Source organism: Dama dama, chromosome 30, assembly GCF_033118175.1.
Source record: "Dama dama isolate Ldn47 chromosome 30, ASM3311817v1, whole genome shotgun sequence".
NCBI lineage: Eukaryota > Metazoa > Chordata > Mammalia > Artiodactyla > Cervidae > Dama > Dama dama.
Window position 1 is genome coordinate 17,485,803 of NC_083710.1, and position 13,069 is coordinate 17,498,871.

At 44.6% G+C, this 13,069-nt stretch overlaps 1 protein-coding gene across 2 annotated transcripts in view; it reads right to left on the bottom strand.

Moving 5' to 3' along the window:
* The window catches only part of ENOX1 (ecto-NOX disulfide-thiol exchanger 1), a 662,946-nt gene that overhangs the window by 160,783 nt on the left and 489,094 nt on the right, over positions 1–13,069 (bottom strand). For both annotated transcript variants that reach the window (XM_061133275.1, XM_061133276.1), the window contains one exon: positions 176–388. In XM_061133275.1, coding sequence (XP_060989258.1) covers positions 176–388 — 213 coding nt within the window. The remainder of the gene's footprint in view (positions 1–175; positions 389–13,069) is intronic.

Genomic DNA, 13,069 nt, shown 5'->3' on the forward strand with positions numbered 1-13,069 from the left:
GTGTTCCTCCAAGATGCCACAGAACATGAAACTGGCTATGAGGTTTGGCCATTCAGTATGAAGTAAGATGGGAAACTATGGGACTACTTACCCCCAAATGGAAAAAAAAAAAATGAGTACATAAGAAAAGGCAACATCGCGACAAAGAGAGATGGCCCCCAAAAGTCCTACTTACATTGAGTGAGGATCCCGGTTAAGGCGTTTTTGAAATTCTCCTTGGCCTCCTCCATCTCCTGCTCGTGGGTGGCCTTCTCGTTCATCAGCCGGCGCACGTGGCTGTTGGCCGACTGCACCATGGAGTAGAAGTGGTTTGCGGAGCGCCGGTTCACCTCTCCTCGCTCGATCCAGGACAGCAGCACTGTGATGGCCTCCGAAAACTTGCCATCGTCTGCAAATGAAAAACCGCCGAGCTCAAGTCATGCCAAGGCAAGGTCTTGGTTTTCACTTTGGTTCCTCTCCAAAGGCATAGCAAGGTCCATCCCGTGTATATGTGTGTGCCAGTCGCTCAGTCGTGTCTGACTCTTTGAGACCCCCATGGACTGTAGCCCGCCAGGCTCCTCTGTCCACGGAATTCTCCAGGCCAGAATACTGGAGTGGGTTGCCATTCCCTTCTCCAGGGGATCTTCCCAACCCAGGCATCTAAGCCGGGTCTCCCGCATTGCAGGCAGCTTCTTCACCAAGTGAGCCACTAAGGGCCACAACTTGACCTTGTGAGCTTTCCTGCAACTAATGGCTCCATCATCACTTAGCTTCTCTTTCCTCATCTAACTGCACGGCACTGCAAAGCCACCCAAGAAACAAAGAGTGGTTCACCCTCTCACTACCGACGTGGTGAGCTCAGTTTTAGAAGATCTCTTCTGGGGATCCTTTGAAATATGACGCAACTGCATTCTCCCACCAAACCCAGATTTCTCTTTCTCAAGACTGGCTCAAAAAACTGTTACCTGTTTGGCCTCCAGTTCATTTCCTTATTGTTTTATTGGTAACGGCATACAGAAATATCAGTTTTCTGACATAGAATCTGCTGAGTTATGGTCAGGATGTGGATGACGGGTGAAATTACTTTTAAAAGCAATCATGATGTAAGATATTGTTCCCAAGGTAGTAGTAGCAATAGGTCAATTCTTGTTCTGCTGCAATTCAAAACCAATTTCACTTTAGGTTTACTATAACATATTTGATTATGGTGAAAACTAGACTATTTCCATCCTTTCAACAAAAGAGGACCTGTTCCTGGGGGGTGTGGGGGTAAGTGTGTGTGTTGGGGAAGGCTGCTAGAAATCCATTTGAATTTGATTTAGGAGTATGGGGGTGGGGTAGGGGACAGGAGGTTCCCCCTGTAAGTAAGTGATAAAGTTCATTTCAAAAGAAAGCAAATAGACTTGCCTGTTTGCAAACAGTTACTGGAGCAGATCTCTGTTGTACGGCTTAGAGGTGGGAAAAAAGCAAGTTTGGCGGTGATTAATTGGAACCGGAAGTTGTATGTCAGTTATTACAACATAAATCAATCCTACTGCTGAAAGCGCTGGGCTTGTTCTCTAAACTTGAAAAGTCTTTCATTTTTGTATTTTTCTACCCTCTAAAAACATAATTTATGAAAAATATCCTAGAAGTGAACACATTATAAATTAATTACACTTCAATAAGAATTTTTGTAAAAATAAAGAAAACAAAAATATCCTACATTTTCCAAGTAAGAGTAGAGTCTGGATTCTAAAAATCAGGAGGAAAATTAAGACTAAAAGGTTCAGATACTTACTCATTTATTTGACAAATACAGAGCGGCTACTGTGTTCCTTCCACTAGAGGAACACCAGAGACATCCTTATACACTGTATATGTGTGTGTATTATTGTTTATATATTATGTATTGTTAATATATATATACACACACATCCATATTCACACATATATATACATACATACATATACACACACACACACACTCCAGATGAACAGATAGAGGGTGATTCATATTTAGTAAAGGAATCTTATTTTATTTTACTACCCAGATGTTTTCTAATCAACCACTGTTAGTATTTCACACCCCATATGAAGTCTGCATTTGCAAGAGTGCTTTCTGAGTTTTGCAGAGCACTACGGAAAAAGCCCTTAATCCCTTTTCTCCCAGGCATCCCCTCCCAGACTGGGGCATGACTTCACCTCTGCGGCTGCTGCCTGCCCGGGAAGTACATGCACTACATGCAGGTAGGCTAGCCCGACCTGTGCCCGTGGGGTGGGTTCTGGCTTCCCCAGGCTGGAAATCGCGCTGCCGATGGGCCACCACCTCCATTCCTCCCCCACCCAGGGGGTGCCCGTCTGGGCTTGGGGCCGCAGCTTTATTCCTGGGCAAACCTGCCCCCGGGGCCCTCACGCTTTGATATGAGGAGATAACTGGCCTGAGGAAGGCCCATGGGGCAGCCTGCGCAGGAAGGACTCAAGTTTCCTTGCCAATTTCAACCTGCCGCTGAGCGAGCGTGTGCATGTGTTCAGTGTCACGGCTGGCCCACACAGTTTTGTTAACTCTGCGATTTCAGCCTGAGTTCAACCCTCAGTGAACTCCAACTGCACGACTTTCTTATCTCATTTCATGGACCGGAGCGGGCTTGTACAGGAAAGAGTCCATCACACAAGTTAACGCTGTGTTCAGCCCAAGGAGAGGCCCATAATTTAGCATGATGCTTGTGGGAGCCCCACTGCGACACTCACAGTCAGAATAAACTCCGCCTCCCTCCCACACTCTGCCTCTCTCCCTGCCTATGTATGTTAGGAGAATGGGCCTCTGAAAAGACAGCAGAAATCTACCTAACGCTTTTAAGAAATCCTTTCTACCCGCCCCCCCCCCACCCTTCTTAAAAGATAACAACAGAAAAGGGAACTCTTGACCTCATGGGCCATTTTCCCCCCTTTGCTGTGACTTTTTCATCTCTGTGTAACACAAAGAAAAATCCTAAACGTTTTTGTTATGGGGCTTCCAAGGGAGAGAGACAGAGAGAGAGAGAGCGCGCACAAACGATGGAGTCCCATCTTCCTTTCACCCATGAACGGGCACGGTTTTTCTTCTCTTGTATGTGGTCACACAGATCATAAATACCCTAACTTACTGTCAGGAAGAACACACTTAAATTTTAAAAACAGATGTTTGCTCAACTGATCTAAAAGCCAAATTCTATTGTTCTTCACTCTGAGACCCAAGCCTAAGTTTGCCAGCAGATTATAGTTAATACACACTTCAGAAAGAGAGAGAGCAATTTTAGGATTAAGCAATTAAAAACACACAATGAAAAAGCAGTGAAAAATCAAGTAGGCAAGAGACATGCTAATATCATAACAAATAATAGTAGGTAGAATTCCATTTTCTCAATATATATGAATAAAATAAAATACACCTTATATATTGAATATATCATACACCTACGTGCATATGGCTTTGTATATAGTTTTGAAAACTTCCAGTTGCATCATTTCTGAACTTTCTGGCAGGCTCAAGGATGACTGATGCACTACATTTAAATTAACCATGAAAACATTAGTTAACATGTGATTGGTTAGACAATATTTGTTTCCATGCAAGAAGTGATTTTATATTAATTAAGACTAAGTCGGCAGCTCCCTCTGAATGGCTACATGAGTGTGTTGGGAGTGGTCATTTTCAATATCCAGATGAAAATTCAATTCTGCCTTCAGGGGAAAGATCACTAAGAAAACAGAAAACAATATAAACTAATTTAAGCAGGACATAGATTGCAGCGCTATTAAAGCTATTCATGTGGAAAGAAATTAACACGGTTCATAAAAATCACATCCAAGATGCAATTAGAAAAATTCCAAATACTTTTTGTGAACATGCTTGGGCTTAACTCTGAACATTAGTGCCCTTTAGAAAACAGAATGGGCAAACACATCTTCTTCACACTAAGAACCGGGAAAGTTTGCATATTATGGAGCGACTATGGACCACCTGGTCTTCCCTAGTGGATAAGACGGTAAAGAATCTGCCTGCAACGCTCAATCCCTGGGTCAGGAAGATCCCCTGGAGAAGGGAATGGCAACCCACTCCAGTGTTCTTGCTTGGAGAATCCCATGACAGAGGAGCCTGGAGGGCTACTGCCCACGGGGTTGCAAAGAGTCGAAAACAACTGAGCGACTTTCACTTTCACATGGACCACCTATTTGCTCACTAAAAATTCCCCAATGTTTCCTAATCAAGGACCTCGCAATGTCACACCTGGGTTACTACAATCATTTGTTCCATGGCCTCTCCTGATTGGCATTTCCCCTTTCAATCCATTCGCTGTTCCTTTGTCATGCTCCTCTTTGTTAACACAGTACTGACCAGATATATATTAATATCTCTTTTGTTACCTGAAAAGTATTGACTGGAGACTTATCAAGACGTTTTCAGACAGTGATACAATGAACGTCACCAGGTGAAGTTGTTAGAGCTTAACATTGATCAAGGGTTCATTATACAACTTATGATTGTCATTATCTCTCATATTTTACTCCATTAGGTTTCTGTTCCAGCCTTGTGTACGTTGTAAATGTAAAATTTTCAAAAATGATGCATTGCGAAACTCTGAGTGAAAAAGAATTTTTCAGTGAATCTTATGCAGATATTTTGATTGTCCGAGTGACATATATACTAGTGTTTCAGAAGATGCCAGTTCTTCAGAACATAGTTCTGATTCAGACACTGTGAATATTGGAACAACAAAAAGACAAAAAACCTTAGTGATTGATTCTGACACAGAAAGTGAAAATGAAACTCTCAGTGCCAGAATGTGCCTTTGCTTCTACTGAAGCTTCTTCAATCTAGAAGACAACGTTTAATGAAAATTAGAAGACTTACACAGGTGTGCCAGGTGTAAATTGCATATAATAACCCGCAAAGTGTTAATAAAATAACAGAATTATTCTTTGGCTGGTCAAAATAGAAATAGCCAGCCTCAGATACTAGCTTCTGCAAAAACCCCCTGGTTAATAATGAGTTAAGCACCCTGCCCTTGCCTCCCTAATTCTGCATGTGCTGGGCACGCCTCCTAGGGTCCCTGGAGATCCTGGTGGACCCAGCTAACTGGTCTGCTTCCCTTAAGAGTCAGCCTAAGTGCCTTTCATAAAGGAAGCTTTTCCATAACCCTCACATGAATCAAGGGTCCCTTTGCTATGTTCCCACAATTCCTTACATATCCTGCTATTAAAACATTAGTCATTCTGTACAGAAATTGTTGGTTCATGTGCCAACTGGCCCTCCAAGCTCTGAGGGGTCAAGATGAGAAGAAAATTTCCAAGACGGCTTTCAACCTCCTGTTCACTCTGAGTTTTTCCCTGTGTAGTTTATTTCACTACACTCTACATCTAATAGATTTGCGGTGCATCAGTACTGGAAAGTTACAGCAAGTCCAATGGTCAAGAGTTGATAATAAACATTTTAATTTCATGTTGAAGAGTATTTTCACGTTGTCCACCAGAGATAAATGTTCTCATAGCACTAAGGCTGGCTGGCCCTTTTATCCTTCAGGCCTCTGAGGTTATTTCCATTAGCAATAAAAGTTAAGACTGATCTCAGAAAATTACACAGAAGTCTTCCATTGTAAGTTAACCAGCTTATCCAATGACTTAAAAATCTTTTGAGTTTTTTTTTTTTTTTTTTTAAATTCTGGAAAAGTAATAACCTTTGCATTTAACTTTGTATTTAGCTTTTTAATTCTGGGAAGGGAATGATTTAGCTTTGTGAGGACTAAAGAATATTACAATGATGGTCACACTTCAGTGTCGCTACCTGAATCCATACCATTTCATTTTATTTCTAGTTACTTCAGAATTTGTCAACCTCTCTCCCTATCCCTCTTTCTCAGGTTTATTCAGCACGAGGCACGCAGTAGGCATTTTAAAAATTGTATATGGGATACATGCACGCATTCCAAGTTGCTCCAGTCCTGTCCGACTCTTTGTGACCCTATGGGCTGTAGCCCACCAGGCTCCTCTGTCCATGGGATTCTCCAGGCAAGCATACAGGAGTGGGTTGCCATGTCCTCCTCAAGGGGATCTTTCGGAGCCAGGGACCAGCTATGTTTCCTGCACTGGCAGGGGGGTTCTTTACCACCAGCGCCACCTGGGAAGCTCACATAGGGGATACATCTTTCCTGCTCAAAGACCATAAGCATGAGCCTCACTTGGGGGCTTGCTGAAAACGCAGTCTCAACCTCAGTCAGAACTCCTGACTCAGAATCTGTATCCTCATCCAAGTGTTTCACATGCACACTGACACTGGAGAAGACCTGGAAGAAATCACTCAATAAAAGCCAGGAAAACTGGTCAGGAGCCTATCTAACTTAAAAAGATCATGAAAACCGGAAATGGAAAGGGGCATCTGAGAGAGTGGAGAATACTGAAAGGCTTTCACGTGATTCTCGTGAGATTTGTGAATCTCTGTCCGCAAACCCTCTACTCCCACTCAAGGAACAGCGGCTTAAACATCAGTCATCCTTATGCCAGAAAGAGAATGAGAAAAATAAGTCAAAGTCTTAGAAATGGGCACTGAGAGGATAGCAGATTCTTTCGATGGAATACTGGACTAGAGGATCCTCTGGGATTTTCTGATTTTACAGGGGTGTGAATGTCTAACTGTCATTGACTGGAAGGAAAGTTATGACCAACCTGGAGAGCATATTTAAATGCAGAGACATTACTTTGCCAACAAAGGTCCATCTAGTCAAGGCTATGGTTTTTCCAGTAGTCATGTATGGATGTGAGAGTTGGACGGTGAAGAAAGTTGAGTGCCAAAGAATTGATGATTTTGAACTATGGTGTTGGAGAAGACTCTTGAGAGTCCCTTCAACTACAAAGAGATCCAACCAGTCCATCCTAAAGGAGATCAGTCCTGGGTGTTCACTGGAAGGACTGATGCTGAAGCTGAAACTCTAATACTTTGGCCACCTCATGTGAAGAGTTGACTCACTGGAAAAGACCCTAATGCTGGGAAGGACTGGGGGCAGGAGGAGAAGGGGATGACAGAGGATGAGATGGCTGGATGGCATCACTGACTCGATGGACATGGGTTTGGATGGACTCTGGGACTTGGTGATGGACAGGGAGGCCTGGCGTGCTGCGATTCGTGGGGCCGCAAAGAGTGGGACACGACTGAGCGACTGAACTGAACTGAACTGAGGCTATTTTACCATGCTTTAGGGACACGATATAAATTGTGAAAACTGATAACAATGCAAATAATTCTTCTCTGTAATAATGTAAATGAATTTTTGTCCAAAAGAAAATATAAGTCTTTACAAAGCAAACTCTCTTTTGAACCAGTTTTAACATCTTACTCGCTCTCTCATTAATTAATGACTTATATAAAATCACTGACACATGTGCATTTCCTGTTTGTTAGACAGTCATGATTCCATGTCACAGAATCCTTGAGCAACCACTGACTGCAAGCTCCTCGAAGGCAGGGCCCATATGCCATGGTCATATCTGAAACCCCAGGCAGGGCACGGAGCCCAGGACCCAACAGGTGGGCACTCGGTGACCTTTAATCAAACGGATGTGCAGACAATGACGGGGAAAAGGAATCAAACTGGTAGGTCGTTTCTTCTTCCTCTTTGTGGGCAGAGGAGATCTGGCCCTGAACTCCAGAAGGCGAGGGCGGGATGACTTGAGAGAATAGCATTGAAATATGTACATTATCACATGTAAAAGAGATGACCAGTGCAAGGTCGATGCATGAAGCAGGGCCCCCAAAGCCGGGACCCTGGGACCACCCAGAGGGATGGGGTGGGGAGGGAGGGTGGGTTTAGGACGGGGCGGGGGTGGGCACATGTATTCCTGTGGTGATTCACACTGATGTATGGCAGAAGCCATCATAATACTGAAAGTAATCATCCTTCAATTAAAATAAACTAGTAAATTACATATATAGGCAGGAAAAGAGCCAAGACAATGAACCCTGAATATGAAAACTGAAATGCATTAGTGGAACCTGATTTCTGGCAGGTCCAGAAAGGACTAATAGGAAGGGAGAGTTCACATTTGAACAAAATGTCTCAGGAATGAGAGGAAAAAAGTAAGGCATTCTACAACGCTTTTCAAAGAAATGGGGCTGGACACACACAGAGACATACTGAATGATGTGTCTATAAAATTGTCCCTGGTTTCTGGCTTGATAGGTAGAAATAACTTACAGTGTACACGTTGATCCAGGCAGAATGGAAATTTCAGGATGGCACTACTACTACAATATTCCCCCAAATTTTACTCTGTGTTCCTAAAACACGGACATCCCAAAACAAAGCTCCATCTCTGGCTGCTCAATTAACCATCAGAAGGGGTGGCACCTCACCTACCCTTCAGATTATGGACAGCATGAAAGGCTACAGAAACGATCACTACTTTCCCCCCTACCCTACCTAGCACCCTGGTGGCTCAGCAATAAAGAATCTGTCTGCAATGAGGAGACGCAGGTTCGATCCGTGGGTTCAGAAGATCCCTTGGAGGCGGGAAATGGCAACCCACTCCAATATTCTTGCCTGGAGAATTCCATGGACAGAGGAGCCTGGTGGGCCATAGTTCACGGAGTCACAAAGAGTCAGACACAATTTAGTGACTAAATAACAACAACAACCCTACCCTACAAGCTTACACTCTCTCTCTCACACACATACACACACACACACACACACACACACATACACACAATCTCTCATATTTAGCACATGAACGTGCACTGATTATTCCTGCTTTTGGATCAGGCAACATGTGAATAGATGAAATGGCCCATCTCGTCTCTGTGAAGGTCACTAATGCCCGAAGAAGTGATTTTTAAACAGGCTCCCATGCTTCGCATGTCCCGTGTCCTGAGAAGGAAGTCTGGCTTTCGGCTAAAGGAACTTCCACTTGGCTCATAGCATTATTGATTCTTTCTTTCTTAGAACCATAAATGTTGACAACCATTTCAGTAAGACGATGGCAACCTCTTCCACCCTTTCTCCCCTCTGGTAGGCTGATTCGGGGCCATTCCATATGCAAATCAGAGACAAGTCCTCAGAAATTAGGAATGTTGATCCCAGGAAGACTGTATCAGGGATGACACATCAGGGTGTCCCAAGGACACTGCTTGCAAAGCTTTGTCAAAACTTCACCTGAGGCCGAGCGAAACCATTCCTTTCATCACATGGTGAAAGATTATGCAAACTTTTCTGAAAGGCGGAAAAGTACACAGAAACTTTGAAATGCTCTTGCCAGGAGAAATCCCCCCATGAATCAGGAAATCATCTCTCCTCACTGTCTAATCAATCTCTTCCTTCCACAGTCCAAACACGAGGCTCCTCCAGGGGTGGATGGTCTGTCTTAGAAAGGCAGAAATTCATTATCTCGTCTGCCTGGTGCTACTGTCTCCAATAAAGTGCAATTATGCTGGTATCGAGCCCCTTCTCACTTTCTCAAAGCTGTGCTATAAACTCTGTATCTGTGAGAAGTTACTTTCCAGTCAGTCTTCATTAAGTGGAATTGTCTCAGAACAATGTCTATTTAATCCGCGGGGTGCCCACTAATTTTCTTTCTTAGAATCTGCATTAACCTTAACAGATGTTGGGCGTTTGGTGCCTTAGACACTACACAATTGCAACTCAGTGTCTCGTCTGACTTCAGAAGGCCCGGAGGTCATTGGATCAGGGCTACCTGGTCCCAGGAGGGTGGCCATCTCCCATCCCAGAACAGTGGGAAGTGCTTTGTAACTGCCTGGATCACTCAAGTAAACTGAAACTAAACGTAATTTCTGTAAGGCGGGGGCTTTGTGTTCCCCTGGCCTCACAGTGGCAGGGGTCCAGCAGAGCACTCAGGGATACATGTGGAGGGAATGAATGATGGCTGAGGGCAGGTCACACCTCCCCATGCTTTCGTTCCTGGTGTTGTGGCCGGAAATGCAACACGCTCATACGCTCCAAACAGCGGAGGCAGAGAGACATGGAACAACTTACTGAGCATCTACTATTAAGCATAGTTTTAACACTGGGCAGGACGTGGAGGGCCTTGGGGGCCATAACAAAGACTTGACCAGAGGGGGAGGATGAGGGGACGGGATAGTTAGGGAGTTTGGGATGGACATGTACATACTGCTATATTTAAAACGGAAAACCAACAAGGGCCTAGAGTATAGCACTGGGAGCTCTGCTGTTAACGTGGCCGCCTGGATGGGAGGGAAGTCTGGGGGAGAGCGGATACCTGTATAGGTATGGCTGAGGCCCTTCGCTGTCCATCTGAAATGACCACAACATAAAAGCTTTGAAAAAAAAGATTCGGCTAGTACAGATTTTGCTGGATAAAGCTGATTTTCCACAAGAAAACTGTAAGGATAAACAAGTATGATATAAAAGAGGGGAAAAAAATGCTTGTAATAAACCTGAGATAGCAAGATTTCTCACGGGAGGAAAAAAAAAATCAAATCCAATTAGGTATTTTCAGATTGCATTTCCATTTCCTTTCTGACCCAGGCTTATTTTACCTGAGGTCTTGATGGCATTTTATATCCGCATATCAAGGAAAATCATCTTCAGGGAAACAGTTTCCTTGGCTCCTCCTGTCTGGCTTTGCAGTATTACAAGGAGCACAGAGTGGATTTCCTCTCTGAGGCAGCCAATTTCCTAAGCAATTAAATGCTGTTTATGTTCCAAACTCTGTGCTCTGGTTGAAACTGTCAAGCTTGATACTACCTGACTGTTGCCTAAGATGTCACCCCGGCTAGTTCATTCTACTGTAACTGCCATCTATTAAAATTTCCAATCTGTTCTCTCCTCAAGGGATCACACAGTACTTGGCAAAGGTGCCACTTCTAAATTCTGCATATTATGCTCTTCTACATAAATATATATTTTTGAAATGGCAGGGTTTGTAAATGACTTTACCAAATGGACACCCCAGTCTGCTATCCTCTTATAGGAAAGGCCACGCCGTGTGGCTCGTACGTGCAGATACTCTGGTGCTGGCTTCTTAAAAAGAACATTAATGCAGATGCCAAACTTTCCTGAAATTCCTCCATGGGGTCACAGCACCAGGGTGCACGTTTCTGTCACTTCTTGGTTTGGACACGATCGAACGCAGTATAGCTGATGTAGTACGTTTAGCTGACGCTACGAAACGTGCTAGAAATAGTAGTGTTAGTTACTCAGTTGTGTCCAGCTCTTTGCGACCCCACGGACTGTAGCCCGCCAGGCTCCTCTGTCCATGGGATTCTCCAGGCAAGAACACTGGAGTGGGTTGCCATGCCCTTCTCCAGGGGATCTTCCCGACCCAGGGATCAAACCCAGATCTCCTGTGTTGCAGGCAGATTCTTCCCTGTCTGAGCTACAGGAAGACAACGTGCTGGATAGTGAGGGAAAAATTATTTGTTCCGAGATCAGCATTCCTGCTTGAGAAGGGTGCTCTTTCTCACTCTGCCCACTCCTTATGGATTCTGGCCTGAATAGCAAAGCGAGAGGGTGTCTACATTTGCATTTTATATTCTTTTTATTAAAGGGACAGCCATAGCCCATGTATTCATGATGGCAGGGCTCGCCTTTGTGGAGAGGCAGAGCATATACCAAGGGGCGTCAGTAAGAGGGGCTCCACAGTTACGTCAACTAAAGAAGGTTCCACGGGGACTAAGTCCTTGGCCGCCACAGCTGCTGACTTTTAACACAGCCCGAAAGGAATTCAGAGCAGGGATCAGGCATGTGGCACTCTGTGCTCTGGGAAAACCGGCAGAACGAACCTCCAGATAGGCAGATATTTTCGGGAGGAAGTTTCACGAGCCCAGATTCTTGCCTTGTCCCTCAGGAAGAGAAGTACTAAAACCATTTACCAAGATGTCTGTTCCTCGTGCTAGCTGCAACCTTCTACTGAGATGCATGCTTGGTGGCAGCTACCCCCTTCACCAAAATCGCGCGTACGCTTCCTCCTTACCTCCTTTACCTCCAGAAAAGCTCCTCAGAGCCATCTGAGAGGCTGTCTTCTGAGCTGTAGTCCTCAGTAAGACACTGAATAAATTCAATTCACAGCTCTCACAAGGTGCATTTTGCAAAAAATTTTCCAAGTCCACAGTTTCAGTGGCAATTACATCTGATTAAGGGTCCCTGAGGCCAGAGGAGAGGATGAAGACTAGAAGCAGAAATCTTTTTTTTTTTTAATTCTTTTTTTAGGACTGCCCTGGTGGCCCAGTGGTTAAGAATCTACCTGTCAATGCAAGGGTCGTGGGTTCAATCTCTGACCTGGGAAGATTCCACATGCTTTGGGGCAACTAAGCCCGTGGGCCACAACTACTGAAGCCTGCCTAGAGCCTGCGCTCTGCAACAAGAGAAACCACGGCAGCGAGAAGCCAGCACACGGCGACTGCAGAGCAGCGGCCACTCACCGCAGCCAGAGAAATCCCACACGCGGTGACAAAGACTCAGGGGAGCCAAAAATAAATGCATAAATAAATAAATGATTTTTTAAAATTCTTTTTTTTTTTTTTTAAATAGAATGTCAACTTTTTATCTTCTGAAAATAGGTCTGGGGCAGCTTTTCATGTTCCCTTTAGTGAAAGCACGCAATCCACTTTGAACACTGCCAGCGAGGCTCTAAAACACTCCCAAGGACAAGTCCCATCTCTCCTCTCCTAAGAGTCCTTCATGACTTCTGCACTGTTTATGGAATAAAACCCAGATCCAGAAGCAGACTTCCGGGCTCTGCCGTCTGGCCCCACACTGCGTTCCCAGCGTCACCTTCACTCCTGTAAACTTCCAAGCGGCTCTCACGTTCCCCCAGAGGAGGCAACCCTCCTTTCTCTTTCTGTGCCAAATTCCCCATCTGCTTCTCTGTGTCTTTATTCCTAGGGCTCCCGCCTCTGACAAGAATGTCTTTGGACCCTTTCTTCTCCTGGGGGTTGGGGGGGATTCTTGTTTCTCCTGCAAGGTCCAAGCTCTGCCTCCTCTGTGAAAGCTTTCTTGACACGTTCCTCAACATCACGCACACGTGTCCCTGAGTTCCCAAGCATGTTGCTCATATACAGAGGGACCACTGTGTTACTGGCTTTGTCACAGTGCATCATTTC